The sequence below is a fragment of the Meles meles genome, chromosome 11, assembly GCF_922984935.1.
Source record: "Meles meles chromosome 11, mMelMel3.1 paternal haplotype, whole genome shotgun sequence".
Classification (NCBI taxonomy): domain Eukaryota; kingdom Metazoa; phylum Chordata; class Mammalia; order Carnivora; family Mustelidae; genus Meles; species Meles meles.
This window is the reverse complement of record NC_060076.1, coordinates 17,413,264-17,430,134: the sequence shown is the minus strand read 5'-3', so window position 1 is coordinate 17,430,134 and position 16,871 is coordinate 17,413,264. Positions and strand designations below refer to the sequence as shown.

The window sequence follows — 16,871 nt, the reverse complement described above, 5'->3', positions numbered from 1 at the left end:
AGCCCTTCAAAACATCCTGTGTGATTGATTTCCAAGCCCTCTCTTCTCTTGCTAGGGCAAGCCTGGAGACCACAGGTTCCAAATGCATACTGCAGGATGGAAGAGGGGAGCCTCGGTCACATGGATTTTGCATGAAAAATTTATAATAAACTTTTGTGTATATGCTTCTAGCTTGGGAGGCTTCATTTGTTATGGCAACCTAGCTTATCTTATCCTAACATCTTTATAGTTGTGAGTTTGCTAATTCCGTTACATAGTTTGCATCTCCATGTGTATGGTGTTCCTTTAAAACCTTCACTGAAGTTTTAGACCTTGGGTCTTCCCCATATCGTGCCAGGGCTTATTCACAGGTGTTTAGGCAATGTAGGATGCTCCAGAGGTTACAGACATGCATTTTGGATACAGACCACCAGACACCGAACCCTGATTCTGTCTCCTATTGGCTGTGTGGCTTTGGACAAAATTTAACCTCTGTGTGCCTCCTTTGCTTATCTATAACGAAGTTCCCACCTCATGGAGTTACTGTGAGGATTAAATGAGTTACATCTGGAATTTGGCATACCCAAACATACAGTGAGTGATAGCTGTTACTATTACAGTCTTTTCCCCATTAGGAAGAGGATCGGTTTTTCAATTGTTTTCCCCTATGTTTTCTAGTTAGTTGCTGCCGATATTGAGGGAATCTATGACTGATTTCTGTAACTTGATTTTTCACCCTACCACATAAGGAGCTCATCAGGTCTCATACATCTACCAGATTTTTCTAAATGGATGAGTATATATTTGCAAAGTTTGGGTATTAGGACTTCACTAGGATTTTGGAATAAATTAGAAAACTGCCCATTTATTTTCTTTTTTCTGATTCAGTTTATCCAAGATAGCGGTTATGCATTCCTTAATGATTTGATAGGACCCGCCTATAAATCCCCTGAGCTCATGTCTTTTCAATTGCAGATAGTTGGCTCTCCGATCATTTTATGTTATCTGTCTGTTTAGATTTTCTACACCATCATGACTCAAACTCGGTAATTTATATTTTCTAAGAAAATAATGCATTTTATCAAGACTTTCAAATTTATTGGTATAAAGTTGTGCACAGTATTCTCATTAAATTTGTTTTATCTTCTGTGCTTCCATGGTTATGTCCCTAGCTCATTCTTAATGTGTTTATTTGGGTTCTCTCTCTCTCTCTTTCTCATTTGAACAGTCTTTTGCATTTTATTGATGAGGCTCTCTCTCTTTTTTCTCTTTCATTTATTTCAGTTTTCATTTATATTAATTCTTTCCTGCTGCTTTCTTTGACTTTGCTTTATAATTCTTTTTCTGGCTTCTTGATTTGAATGCTTTATTTGTTTATTTTCAATTTGTCTTGCTTCTCAATAAATGACATGGAGCTTCTGACTGCTTTCTCCATATTCCGCGAATTGGATATGCAGTCTTTCTGCACTTACTCATTTTTAAAGAAGTGGTCGTTTGAGTTTGATTTTTTTCCCTACCCAGGTGTTACTTCGTTTTGTTTTTATTTTTGTTTTTTAGTTCTCAAGTGGAGACATTTATCTGTTAGCTAGATTGCCATTAACACATACTAATATTGCATTCTAGTCTCAGAATATAGCTTGTATAATTTCTACTTTGGTGAATTTATTGAGATTTCATGCCTCCTTATTTAAGGGAGACACAGGTGTCGAGTTCAGGGTTTGGATCTCATTAAACCCGGGTTCAAACAGAGGCTCTGCCCCCTACCAGCCATATGACCCTGATCCAATCTGTTAATTTCTCTAGGCCTCAGTGTCACAATCTAGTAAATGGGGATAATAGTTATCTCGATCACAGAGCTGATGTGAGAATGGAGATAACTTACATAAAGGACAACATTGCCCGTGTCATGTAGTAGACAGTGTGTTACACACGGTGCCATTTCAACACTGCTGCTTCCCGGTTATTAATGTTATTATGGTCATGTATTACTGTACCATTATTTCATCTGTTAGCTCATTGGCATTTACCACAGAGCATAAAATCATTTCCAGTGCTTCTCAAATACTACTTGTGGAGTTCTCTCTAGATCCAGATTTCTTAAAATCAACAGAGTATCCCTTCTTTGACTCTTTATTATTAATCATTATTATTATATTATTATTATTATTCAAACTACATAATTGGGAACTTTGATGTGCCATTCATTGGAAATACATATCATTCGTGTATTTTAAATATATGAATGCATACATATGTAATTATTACATATAAATTAAACATATACATCACATGTATATGCATGTATGTGTATTTATATGTACACATGTATACACAACCACTCATACACACACACATATGCAAAGCTCAGCCCTAAAATCAAGTTCCACAGTCTAGTGGAGTATTTTTTCTGTAGATGAACTGACTTGCTCCTTATTACAACCTGTGGTAGGTAGAATAATGGTGCCCCCAGGGCACCTGGGTGGCTCAGCTGGTTAAGCATCTGCCTTAGGCTCAGGTCCTGATCCCATGGACCCTGGGATCAAGTCCTGAATGGGGCAGGGGAATCCCTGCTCAGCAGGGAGCCTGCTTCTCCCTCTCCTTCTGTCTGCTCTTCTGCCTACTTGTGCTGTCTGTCAAATAAATAAATAAAATCTTAAAAAAAAAAAAAAGAATAATGGTGCCCTCAAAATGTTTGTGTTGTAGTCTGCAGTGCCTATGAATATGTTACCATACACAGCAAAAGGAAGTTTGCAGATGTGATTTAAGACTTTTGAGAATGGGAAGATTGTTCTGGATTATCTGGGTTGGGCTCAGTGTAATAAGGGTCCTTTTAAGAGCATAAAAAGTAGACAAATGTGTCAGAGAAGGAGATACAATGTGGAATCAGAAGAGAGACAGGGATAGAAACCAGCTGTTCTCTGGGCTTAAAGTCTTACTGAGCCTTGATTCTAGGAATTCTGACCTCCACAGCCGTAAATAATAAATCTATTTTATTTTATCTATTTTAAACCACTAAATTTGTGGTGATTCATTGTCAAAGAACCTAGGAAACTAATATAAGATCCTAATAGGGAGGAATGGCTCCCTTTTTCAGATGAGAAAACTGTTTTAGAATAGTTACGTGACTTGCCCATGAAGAAGTACCTTACTGTTAGTGGTGTTAAGTTATAGATCTCGGAGTTCATATTTCAATACGTGTGTGTGTGTGTGTGTGTGTGTGTGTGTGTGTGTGTGTGTGTGTATGATTTTAGCCATATTATAACTATAGGTTCATGGTGATTTTTTTTTTTTTTTTTTTTTTTTTTTTTTTGGTCTGGAGGTAGGAAAGGATTGTGGTTCAGCAGTAGAGGAAGGAGGGGAGATAAAAAGGCTTGGGGTATGCTTAGTAAGACTTAGTAAGACTCTTAGAGATATAGGGAGGAAGAAAAAAAAAAAACAGGACTCATAAAAACATAGGGACTCAGAGGTAAATGATCCTCTGAGTTTTGAAACACGAGGCACTCTCTCCCGCAAGCCACCTCAGGGAACAAGATGGATGATTTATGCAAAGGTCTGTTTAGTTGTTGGTTTCTGTTCTTTTTTTTTTTTTCTTTTTACCATGCGACATAATTATACAGTTTCTTTAGAACATTCTGTCGTCTGGGAGAATTTCTTGCAGAAATTCTAAAGTGTGTAGGCTCACAGGAAACCAGCCAAGATCTGCATGAAACTATATTTATACATATGCCAAAATGAAAAACATAGAATAAGTACAAAGATACAAACTGGGCATTTTAGCTGAAGGCAATGAATGTGTTACCCTTAACACACCTATCACATTATAGAGAATACTAGAAATAGATGGGACTTCAGAGATTGCACCATAAAACCTATATGTGTTTAGCCAAGAGCATGTTTTATTTAATCCTTAGAGCAACATCACAGGTTGGGAGTTTCATTCCAACAGTGCCACCAAGGACCCCGAGCCTTGGCACTTTAAAATTCCTCCACCAAGATCACACGAGTACTTAAAAAAAAACAGTCCCTTGACCTGGACTGTCCCATTCCAAATCTAGCGCCCATTCTACTTCAGCGCCAATGACTATTTCCAACCTGCTTGTCTTTCAAGAGAGGAAACCAAGACCTTATAGAGATATGGCATTTACACAGATTCTCAGAGCAGAGTGTTTATTCCTGTATTTACTTGCTTGGTTATTCATTCATTCCTCAATGGTTTAGGAACTAGAAATTATATATTGAAATGCATAGACGAGAAAGCATTTTTTTGTTTTTGTTTTTGTTTTTATTTTGTTTTGTTTTTAATAGGAAAATGAATCAAATCCTGGGGGGGGCAGGGAATAGAAACAGAGAAAAGGTCAGGTAAGAAGAGCTCAAAGACCTGCATGCCACAAAGACTTGGACCAATGCCAGGGGTGAATCTGAGTACCCTAACAGCAAGGCAAGAGAGCAACAGGTGCTTTTCCAGCTTTCCTGAATCTGACACCTGTGACAAATCCCACCCTGGGCCTGTCAGGACCACGACTCTCTGTGGCCTAGAAGCTAAGATCCTCAACCACACAAACCCTTCTAACCAACGTCATGGGGGTCTTTTTCATGAAGGCCCTTAGGCTTAGTCCCAACTAAAATACAGATGAGTAAGACTGTTCTTAGGGTGGTCTCCATCTGAAGGTTTCATTCAAGGGAAAATTTTAGTTTAGAAAATCCATTTTGAATATAGGGCCCCCAAGGGTATTCTTTAGAAAAGAAGAAATAAGAAAAAGAATGGAAAGGAAACAGAATTCCCTGGGGAATTCTGGTTAAATTATGTAACAATATATCTATCCTAAGACCCTTAACACTTACAAGAAACATTAGCATTTTACCTAACACTAAGAAGGAAAAACATTTTTATTTAAACTCGGTCAAAGCACTGATAGTAAAATGCATCCTCATTTCAGAGATTTGAAAGTGGAAAATGTGGTCCCTGTAGAACCAGTGACATAAGATGTTTCACCACTACAGGGCTTGTCAGAGCCTTTACTATCCCCGGGTGCATGGTGAACCTTCAAGGCAGTTCCAGAGTACAGACTTTCTCCCATGTGGGCTTGACCACTGAGCTGCCCCTTTTCGCCTTTCAGCTGCACATGGGACTCATCTGTTTCACAGAGTCCGCATTGAAAAAAATCCTCTCTGAACAAATGGATGAACTTCTGGGTGCTTCCGTCAACTGTCCATGAATATGTCTTACACCGGAGCTTTTGCAAAATGTTTCAAGTGCCTGGAAGCATGAGGTTGTAATGTTTGACAAGAATGTGGCATGTGGATGTTCTGTGTTAACTGTGGGAGGTAAAATCCTCTTCCTTCAATCAGAACTCAGGGAGGGGGTGCGAGGGAGGAGGGAAGAAGGCAGGTCCTAACCTAAAAGTCAGGAACCACAATGAAACAAGGCCTTAAAACCTCCCACACGTCTGTAACTTGTTACTCATGGTCAAAATCAAGATCAGTGTCTCCCTTCCTGAGGTCAGCGGTTTCCACTCCTAGAGAGCGTGCAAAGCCTTGACGGTGAAAGTGAGCGGCTTCCAGTTCACCATGAGTATCAAAGGCATGTATTATCTCCTCCCCCTCCTAAAATCACATAAAAATGACATTAAAAAAGATATTCTGGTAAGGACTATGTGAGGCTAGATGTGCTCTTTGAGCCCACGTTTTTAAATGCATTTTCATTACATTTTAAATTAAATTACATTTAAATACATTAAATACATCCACCTCTGAAGACAGAACCATGAGATATCTCCTGTCCCAACTTTACCTCCTAGTGGCTGTGAGATGCTTCCGAGCCTTAGTTTCCTGTTCTGAAAGATCTGAGAAATACCTGAAACTTCAAAAAGATTAATGGACTTGATCACAATTTATTTACGAATATACAGGGAACATCTCTCTTAGAATATTATATCAAGAAAAGATGTTTGCCCCTTAAAACACACAAAACAACAAAACTACAACATTCCTTTTGTCAAGCCAGGACAACTATATAATCCACCATGGTTTTCTTTTTCTTTCTTTCTTTTTTTTTTCTTCCTGTTTACTTCAGTTGCCAAGAAGCACAGAGCTAAATTTATCTCCCACTGAGTAACACCCCATGTCAGGCTTCTGAAACCATTTCCTCCCTTTCTGTTTCTCTCCTTACAAATGGCTCTGGTCAATCCTATCTTTATATTATCTGTTTGGTTTTTTTTTTAATAGGTTGAATTTATGCAGATAATACTAAGTTCTCATAGAAGAATGAACGGAATACATTATAAACACACTATACAGGATACAAACTTGGTTGCTGGGTAACCTACCGAGGTCTTCAGGGGAGATGCCTGCTCCCTCACCTCTAAGATTCATTGTAAATGCTTCAGCATTTATTTCTAAGAAAATTTATTTCTAAGAAAATAATGCATTTTCCAAGGCCTTCTCCACCTCTTTCCAATTCACCTGCCTGTCTCCACCACCCTGGTACCTGTGCTCTATCAACATCATCTGGGACCACGTGAGGCTCAGTCACCTGTCCGCCGTGTCCCCTCTGCCCTGGGTGGGCAAGGACTCATGTTCAATGCTCTTTGCGTTCTCAGCATCCCTGGGCCAGGCACAGAGTAGGCACAAGAATTCCTAGGTAGATGAGTTCCTTAATTCAACAAATACAGTGCCAAGAAGTTCTCAGGTCTAATAGTGGGGAGGGACAAGAAGGGGACCTAGTCCCTGACCATGAAGCACTCACAGCGGATGAGGACCATGCAGGACAGACAGTAAGTCAGAAGAGCAGTTGGGGTGACCACAGGGAGACACTCAGGGCAGCAGCAGAGGGCTAGCTGTGTGACCCCAGAGAAAGGTACTTGACTTAGTGGTGCAGACCTTGGCCTGACCAGGGGCTGATGGTCAGGGCAGCTGGCTACAGGTCCAGTCTGCAAACGGTGTCCAGGTTTCACTGGGATAAACTGGAATTCAAGGCTACATGCAAATGGGCCTGTCCCTTGGAAGAGGGTCTTGTGGGTAGAAAGGAAAAAATAACAAACCAAAATAAAACAAGAAAAGAAAGTCCCTTCTTTGCATTCCCTAACACTCCTTGATAAATATTGAGCCAATATTTAAGTCATATCCCCTTGAAAGGGGATACTTGTTGGAGAAGGTTCCATGTACACTGAGTCTGGAGGATGAAACAGAGCTGTCTAAGCTGAATGCCCACAGGCAGGGGGGCAGATATTGATGGTATAGGAGAGGAGGAGAGGAGAAGCAGAAGGAACAACACTGTCAAATTCCAGAAGCTGAAGCTACGGGCCCAAATTCAGGAAAAGAGAAACAGCTGGAATTATAGCTGGAAAGACGAGACCAGGAACACATTCTTTGGCCACATTGACTGAGGAACATCATTTCACAATGATTACTTGAGCACCTACTATGTGCCAGGCACTGTTCCAGGTGCTAGAGCTGGTAAACAAGACCTCAGTTCAGTCACTCAATGATGAAATTAGAGGGCTTAATACCTCTTCGACTAACTGTAACTACCATTTCCTGGGTGCTTATGTGTGTTAGCCCCTGTGCATGCATAATTTCATTTATCCTCACAGTCCTATCTGATTCCACTTGAAAGGGAATGCTCAGAGAAGTTCAGTGACTTGCTTAAGACCACACAGTGCTAGAAGTGTCCAGAAGCCAGCAGTGACAGACTACAGCCAGACAGCCTGAGTGGAAATCTCAAAGCCTCCGTTTACTGGCTGTGTGACCTTGGGCAAGTCACAGAGCCACCATGTGCCCGCTTTTCTTGAGGGTAACTGGGGCTCATCACAGTGCCTCCTTTGTAGAATCCTTACAAGAATTAAAAAACCTGTTGTAATCAAAGCACTTCCCAGACATGGCCCATAGAAGGCACTTTATAAGACTTAGCTACTGGGATTGTCCTGGCTGTAGGGAGGTTTATTATACCTGCCCCTACCCAGGACATTTCAGAGAGGTCACAGAGTTCTAAGGAAGTTCCCAAGGTCTTTTTGAGCAAAGGTTTGTTTTTCTTGCTTAATTCAAGGCTTGCCATTTCTCTCCACCAACTTTCTCACAAGTACCTGCTAATGGCTTTCATTGTTTTGTTTATAGTGCTTCTAACAAGTGTGGGTAACTTCTCATTTGCATACTTAATAGGCAATTTCCAAAACACATTGACACTGCAGTTGGTTTTAGGAGACCTGGATTTTCTTTTCTTTTCTGTCCTGCTTAACAGCCTTTGGATGGGTTTCAACAGCTCACAGCAAACTCCCCCCACCCTTTCCATCTTATTTACGACTTTCAGAATTCTTCATATATTTTGGATATTAACCCCTTATTGATATATGAATACCCGAAAAACCCAACAAACAATCCAAATAAAAAGTGGCCAGAGGACCTGAATTAGACATATTCCCTAAGGAGACATACCAGTGGCCAATAGACACATGAAAAGATATTCAACATCACTAAATATCAGAAAAACGCACATCAAAAGCACAGTGAGATATCCCCTCAAACCCGTGAGAATGGCTAGTATCAAAAAGCCAGGAAAGAGCAGGTGCTGGCAAGGAAGTAGAGGAAAGGGAGCCTCAGTGCCCTGTTGCTGGGAATGTAAATTGGTGCAGCCACTGTGGAAAACGGTACAGAGGTTCCTCAAAAATATTAAAAACAGAAGCACCCTAAGATCCAGTTCCACTTTTTGGTATTTACCTGAAGAAAATGAAAACACTAGCTTGAAAAGATACATGCACCCTGATGCTTGTTACAGGATTATTTACAATAGCCAAGATATGGAAACAACCCAAGTGTTGATCCACAGATGAATGGATACAGAAGGGTGTGTGTGTGTGTGTGTGTGTGTGTGTGTGTTTGCGCAATGGGATAGTACTCAGCCATCAAAAAACCGAAATCTTGCCACTTGGAACATGGATAGATCTAGAGTGTCTTATGTTTGGTGAAAGAAGTCAGACAGAGAAAGAAAAATACCAAATGATTTCCCTCACCTATGGAATCTAAATATTAAAACAAACAAAATGAAACAGAAACAGACCCACAAATACAGAGAACAAACGTGGTTGCCAGAGGGGCGGGGAGGTGGAAGGCCAGGTGAAACAGGAGAAGAGGATGGAGGGGACGAAACTTCTAGTCGTAAATAAGTCGTGGGTTGCAAAGCATGACATAGCAAATATAGTCAATAACAGTGTAATAACTTTGTATGGTGACAGATGGTAACTGCACCTATGGTGGTGAGCATTGCATAATGTACATAAATGTCCAATCTCCGTGTTATACATCTGAAACTGATATTATATTGTTTCTCAACTATACTTCAGAAAGGCCCTTCAGAAGCACTTTACAGATACTCATATAAGTTGTGATGTAATGCATTTTAGTCCTCACGACAGGTCCATAAAGAGATAACTATTACCATCACCATTTTACAGATGAGGAAAGGGAGGCACAGAGATGTTAAGTGACTTGCTCAACGTCACACAACAAGAAGGCAGTGAGTCATGTAAGATCTCATGACTTAACCTTAACGGAATAACAAAGGATAAATATGTGCATTCTTCCCGACCATCTTCATATTGAGGTAAATATTATTAAAAGTTTAGAGACCAGGAAACTGAAGAGCAGGGATCCTCAGAGACTTGCCCAAACGTAGTGCTCGAATGAGAACCAAAGTCTGCTGACTCCCCTTGACCTCTGTACTGTGCTGTGGATGGAGGAAGGTGCTGATGGTTTCTGTGCCCAAGTCCATTACTACTGTCCCTGCTGCTGTTACTGTTGTAATTTGCAACAGAAGGACCACCCCCTCCCCAAAACACACACCAAGTACACAGGGAGAAAAATAATGATAAGAGCACGGCTGATTCTGTATTCCAGCCTCAGATCTAAGCCCATGCATAATTTACTCCACACTGCCCTGCAGTCACTTAAGCCGAGGAGAGACAGCTATAAATTCAGGTCTGCATACACTAATTTATTTCTTATTTATTTTACTGATACATATCTAGGCCCTCCAGCAAGCTGCTCCAACACCTGCTCAAAGGCACCTGCAGCCCCAATGTAACTGGGGCAGAGGGGGAGACCCTGAAATATGTCCCAGAAGGAACAGCAGAGCCACAGACTAGAACCGAGCAGGTAAAATTCGTTCTCTGTTAAACTGGGATTAAACTCATATGTGCTTCCCCATCCTCTTTTGCATAAGATGTAGGCCTGAAAATGTTCTTGTTAAATCTCATTCTGTTTCTCTATCTCAGTAAAGCACGGAGCGTATTTCAATGACCGACACCTTTGCACAAGCACGGGGTTATTTGTCTGAGTCCCAGAGTGTCAGAGGATTAACACGTTTTTAAAAGACGAAGATGTCACCAGGAGGAAAGTGAAGCAGAGAAAAAAAGGTGCATCTGTTCCCCTGAGTAAGTGCTGAGGACCAAGCCCTCCGTGGGATGCCATTGGGGACATCAGGACAGAGGTTAACTTCCACTGAAGTCCTCTGCACAGAAAACATGGTAAACTGGAAGAAATGGTCAGTGTCCTTGTCCAAAGCTCTCATTTTACAGGTGATCAGACCGCTGGAGAGGAAAAGTGACTTGTCCCGGGCCATTCAGTGTGCTGGTCCCAATGTGCCCCTTCTTTCAGTCTCAGGAGAATTTTCAAATGCCCTGACTTCTTGGCATTGGCTGCATGGTCTCCTTCCCACCTCCCTGCCGCCCAATTGGTTCTCCTTACAGATAGGGCATTAGGGCATAGAGAGGCCTTCCCTGAATGGGAAAATCAGGAATTAGGAATGCTAAATTCCTGCAGAAACAGGGTTGAAAGCCTGGTCCAAGCCTGTATCCTTAAGTGCACACCTACTTCTTTCTCAGTGAAACTTTCCAGGTGCCTGCTCTGGTCTCCAGACTATATTGGCTGGGACTGTAGGGGAGAGGCAGAAGGGGCAGGGGCTTCAGCAGAACACAGTCCTGACCCTAGGACACAGCCTGAGCATGGATTCCATTTAGTATAACTATTTATCAATTATTTATTTTGCTTTTTCCTTTCTTCTTCCCAATACCGGATAGAAGGTTATCCTGTTGCCTTTTGCTTCTTGGGCTAAAAGAGCAGACACAGAAAGGCATTTCATTGAAGGTCAAGGCCGGCTTGGCCTGACTGCAGCTCCTGACCTTTTCCCCACATCTCCCGCTGCTGTGAGGGGAGTGGCTGGGCCACGGGGACCAAGACTCACCCACAGAACATGAAGATGGTGCTGGATGTGGTGTCATAAGGTAAAGGGAGCGTCTGCTGCAGACATAGCTGCTCACAGCCGCCGTTGAAGCCGTCCGAGCAGTCGATGCCTTTCGAGTGGTCGTAGCATCCAGAGCCGTCCTTCATGGGCCTCAGCTCCTCGGGGCACTGCTCGGGGGAGAGAGAGCAACAGGGAGGTCATGGCCGAGGAGGCGGTGGGTTCCTGTAAGCCCTCTCCTCCCTCCTTCCGAAAAGGGGCATGAGGCAGGGACCACAGACAGTTTCAATCAGAGTCTTGCTTGGCCCATTCATAGCTATATGGCCTCTTTGACCCTCAGTGTGCCCGCCTGTGAAATGGGACTTTTGTCAGTACCTGCCCGGTAGATGTGTGAGAATACAAGGTCTCATCAGCAAAGTGCTCAGAACACTGCGGCTCACACGACAACTGCATGGCAAGGGTTAGCTGCTATTCCTGTGGACAACACTAGAACCATCGTCATTATGGTCCAGTAGGGTCTGCCACTGATAAAGAATCCCTCTGGCCAGCAGCCAGGTATATTTTAAAGAGTTCCTACTGATATGAATTTACATTCCAGCTCTTCTTCTTCTCCCTCTGTGATCTGGGACAAGTTATTCACCATCTCTGAGCCTCGGTCTCTTCATCTGTTAAATGGGCATGGAAACTGCCTGTATGGATTTCTTATCAAGCTTAAATTGGATCCTGGGAGTGTGCACCTTACACTACTTATTCTGGACACAATTTGGTACTCGTCACATGTGAGTTCTCTTCCTGTCTGTCTTGAATTTGTCTCTTTGTCTCATCCCTGTCTCTGGGGTCCTGAACAGGACCCCTGCATGCCCACAGCAAGAGCCTGCACTCTCCAGCCTGGTCTCTTCCACACCATCCTCCTGATGGTCAACAGAATATTATTTCTAAATTATCCCTCCCCAGCTTAAGTAAATGAATGCATTTCCCACAACAACAGCAGCAACCATAACACCTTGAGTCTCCCTTAAACTGATAGGCAATGTCCTTCACAGGTGCCTCAGATCCAGCCATGGGCACCTCTCTCCAGGCCACCAAACCAGCAGCCCTCCGGTCCCTAAAAAACCCCAATGACTCCAATCTTGGGTGACCTAGTCAAATGCTCTTATCAGTGTGCCTGGTACCTGCTAAGTGCACCGTGAACAGAAGATCCTATACTGCAGGGACAATCAGCTATTTGAGCTCGTCTTCAACTCTCCTGCATTGGGGACAGAAAACGAGGTACAAGGTTTTAATTTCGGTCACTCTGCTGGCATTTCCTGTCCACAGAGATGAACACTCAGAGCTCAGCCCTCCTCATCCATCACTGGACATCACCGATTAAAATGGCCTCATAGTACACGCCCCCACCCCCACCCCCAGTCCCCGTCCCAAGCCACGTCCTGAAGAACATCAATAACAAACACACACACACAAATCCATTTACAAAGACCACCGTAACCCACAACAACAAAAGGTCAACCCTCCTGAAAACTAAAGTTTGCCTAAGAAGAATTCATAATTACAAATGCACAAGAGCTCTTCGAGACATTTGAGACTGGCGCCAGGGAGGGTGACGGAGAAAGTGAGTTATAAATGGCCTTTATCAAGCTGCAGAAAGGTTATAAAACTGGCCTCATTTTGTGCTTAAGAAGAAAAATCAATTTTCCATGTGAGTGAAGTGCTGTAAATATTAATACAAGCTCCGAGGAAACCCCTGCTCGTCTCGGAACACTCACAGTCAGACAGGAGGGCACCTGGTCACGGGGCCATTTACGGGTACTCGGGTATTTGGGGCTGGGTCTGTCTGTCTGCAGAGACACAGGGATAAGTGCTAGAAAAAAAATGTCTGACCTTCTCATCAGGTGACAGGAGGGATAGGGACACGGAATTCACTCCTAGTTCTTCCCATTCCCAGCTGATTCCCTGCCACTTTTATTCTTTAAAAATGTATGTTCTGTAATCCAGGCAAGATCTAAACACTTAACTTGATTTTACTTAGTTGGTCCTTACAGCAAACCTATAAGGTTGTGTGGTAGGCTAATAATGGTTCCCCAAGATACGTTTCTGACCTAACCCCTGAAACCTGTGATTGTCACCTTCGATGGTAAAGTTTGGCAGATGTGATAAAACTCAAGTCCTTGCATTACGCAGACTAGCTGGATTATCAGGGTAGATCTGAAAGCGGTCATGGATGTCTCGTAAGATAAAGGCATAGAGAGGACACGCACGGATGAAAAGGCCAGGTGAAGGCAGAGCAGAGATTTCAGCCATGGGGCCATGACTCAGTCGATCCTACAACCTCCAGAAGCCAGAAAGAAGCAAGTGAGGCCCTGGGAGGGAACACCATCCTGAGATCACCACCACTTCGGACCTTTGCCCTCTGGAACTGAGAAAGAATACATTTCCATCATCGTCAGCAACAGAGTTTGTGGTGATTCGTACAGTGCCCACAGGATCCAGTTCAGGTAGGAAGTATCATGAGTCCCATTTTACAGATCAGGAAACCGAGGAGGAGTGGCAGGGGTGGGGTTTTTCAGGCTTTCTGGCTCTGCAGCTCTTAGCTAACTCCCAGGCAATGCACTCCACTCCCCTGTCACTAACTGACTGATGGATTTCCCATCTCAGGACATTGGACCAAAGATAGATTTATAGCTGATTTAACCTCCTTACGTTAAAATTGGGAGAGGTGTTCTGAGCAGATGAAGTGGGTTTTCCGATCACGCCCACACGATTATCCCTTCATCCGGCGTGGACGTCATGCCCCGAGTCCTCGTGGGTGGGCGAGGGCAGACGAGATCTACTAGTTTCACTGTTCGAGATGATTTACATATTATTTCAATTACTTGACCTCTCATCATCTGTCTTCCTCAACAAAATGCAAAGTTTATAATACAATGGACCCTCCTGCCTTGTTCCCACCTGCAGGGCACACTTAGCATAGTGTCCGCAACAATGTAGTCACTTGCAACTTTTCGAATGAGCCATCTGAGTGCCAGACAGGATGTACAGTGTGTCTGTATGTTAACTTTGGGTCTGTGTCCAAACTCGGCTTCTTACAAGCTGCGCAACCTCTTGCCAGTGACTCAAACTCATCTATCTTCATAGGATTGCTGTAAGGAGTAAACAGAGTTGTATCCAGCATCGAAGATGGTCCCCAACAATTCCTGCCTCCTGGCATTCACACCCGGTGGAGTGTCCTCTCACACTGCACCAGGGCTGGTCCACATGACCAATAGCATATGGCAGAACTGATGGCGTAGCCCTCCCAAAACTAGATTATTAAAGACTGAAGCTTCCCTCTGTCTCCCTCCCTCTCTTTCAGATCACTGGCTGTGGTGAAATCAAGCTGCCATGTTGTGAGCAGTGCTAGAAAGAGGGAGTCCCGTGGGGCAAGAAATGGAAACTTCTGGCCAACAGCCACCATGGCTGCCTTGCCAACAGCCCCGGAGTAAGCTCGGAAACAGACCCTCCTACCAGTCAGCTGACACCTTGACTAGCACCTCAGAGGGACCAGACCCGCCCAGCTAAGCCACTCTTGAATTTCTAACCCTCAGAGATGATGTGAGACAGTAAAATCTTTTTTTTTTTCCCACTGCTCCGTTTTGGGATGACTTGTTAGGCGGCAATAGATAACCGATATAGGGAGCTAAATGCGTCAGACGCTCAGCACAGCACTTGGCAAGTGGCAGCTGCTGTCGTGGGTGATTTGGAGCAGCTTAGAGTCTAGTTTGAGAGCTAAGGAATATTATGTCTCTGTCAGAAAGAGGACTAGTAATAAAACAAAAAAGAAGCGCGGTATAATTTGAAAGGGAAACTCAAAACCCTGGCTGTGTGAGTGACCAGCAGTTACTGGAGTAGGGATGCCTTGGTCAAGAAGTATTCCTCTTAGTCAGGAGAAAATGTCCCTGAGTAAAAGAGAGACATGCCACCATCCTAGAAAGAGGAAGATCAGAATTCTTGCCCAGGCACTTCTTCTTACTTGCCTTGTGTGTTTGGCAAGTCCTTGAACCCAGCTGGGCTTCAGTTTCCTTTATTTCAATGGGGGGGGGCAGCTTGGAGACAAGAGCATGGGGACTGACGTCAGGCCTGATTCCACACAGGCTTTGTGAGCCCCAAATGGCATGGCGACAACTGCTTCACCTCAGAGAGCCCCTCAGTTTCCTCAGCTGGAAAATGGGAGTAACAGTGCCTCTCTCGGAGGCATTTCTGGAGACTTCACGAGAAAACACACTGGAAGTGCCCGGCTCAGAACTTAACACATAGTAGGCAGTTCATAAATGAAGGGGAAGTGAACAAATGGTAAACGAATGAACCCAATCCCTCAAAAGGAAACCTAACTACAACTATCAGCTTCTTTCTTTCTTACCTATGCAAGCCTTTCATTGGACGGCTCAAGAAATATTGACTGGACACCTACTTAGCACTAGCCAAATGTGCTGGATGCTGAAAATGTCGCAGTAAACACAAGAGACAACACCTTGATCTCATGGAGTTTAAATTCTAGAGAGGAAAATGACTGATGAGTAAATAAATAAGACAGTTATTTCACGGTGTGTAAAAAGAAGAAAGAACCAAGTGAACGGGGAACGGAGTAAAGGAGGCATACCGGGAAACTCTGAGTGAAGTCTGAATAGTGAGTGGGGTCTCCTGGGTGAATACAAGTGGGGGGCATTATCCAAGAAGGAGCTGGAAGTATGAAAGTCCTGAAGGAGGGAACAGTGTTGACCTATGGAACCGAGAAGGCCAGACAGTCAAAGCTCAGTGAGCCAGGAGAAAACAAGTTCAGCGAGCCCATGGCAAGGTGTGAGAGGAAGGCAGTGACCACATCACTTAAGCCAGAGTTGTGCACTAAGATCTACAAGCCAAATTCCGTCTGAACCCTGTCAGTTTGCTTTTTTAAAAAAATTATTTTTTAAAAAATTTGAGATAATTGTAGATTTGCATGCAGTTGTAAGAAATAATATGAAAATAGAGAAATCCTGTGTACCTTTTGCCCAGTTTCCTCCAATGGAAACACCTTGGAAAACAATAGAAAAAATATCACGGCCAGGATATATATATATTGATTACCAAGATACAGAGCATTTACATTGCTACAGAAATTCTTCCTGTTGCCCTTTTAAAATCCCACACTTCCCACCTGACTCCTTTTCTTTATGCCCAGAAACCACTATGGTCTCCATTCCTTTACAGGTTAGAATTTGATAGAAAGCATTATAGAATTTCTGTCATTTCAGGAATATAACATTGATAAATCCTATTGTATGTGACCTTTTGGGATTGGCTTTTTTCCCCCTCCACCCAGCATCATTCTCGTGTTCAACCAGATTGCTGATGTAGCAACATTTAGTTCCTTTTTTCACTGCATAGTAGTAGTCCATAGTATGGACAGGTCATAGTGTGTTTAACCATTCACCTGCTGGAGGACATGAGGGTTGTTTCTATTTCGTAGCTGTAATGAACAGCTGCTATAAATATCTGCATACAAGTTTTTGTGTAAACATAAATTTTCAGTTCTTCAAAAAAAAAATCCCAAGAAATATAATTCCTGGGTCATATGAAGGTTGCATATTTAATTTTTTTAGGAAGCTGCCAAACTGTTTTCCAGAGTGGTTGTCCTATTTTAAATTTC

General features: G+C 43.0%; 1 protein-coding gene across 3 annotated transcripts in view; it reads right to left on the bottom strand.

Moving 5' to 3' along the window:
- Positions 1–16,871, bottom strand: part of ASTN2 (astrotactin 2) — an 875,241-nt gene that overhangs the window by 315,414 nt on the left and 542,956 nt on the right. For all 3 annotated transcript variants that reach the window (XM_046023052.1, XM_046023053.1, XM_046023054.1), the window contains one exon: positions 11,213–11,379. In XM_046023052.1, coding sequence (XP_045879008.1) covers positions 11,213–11,379 — 167 coding nt within the window. The remainder of the gene's footprint in view (positions 1–11,212; positions 11,380–16,871) is intronic.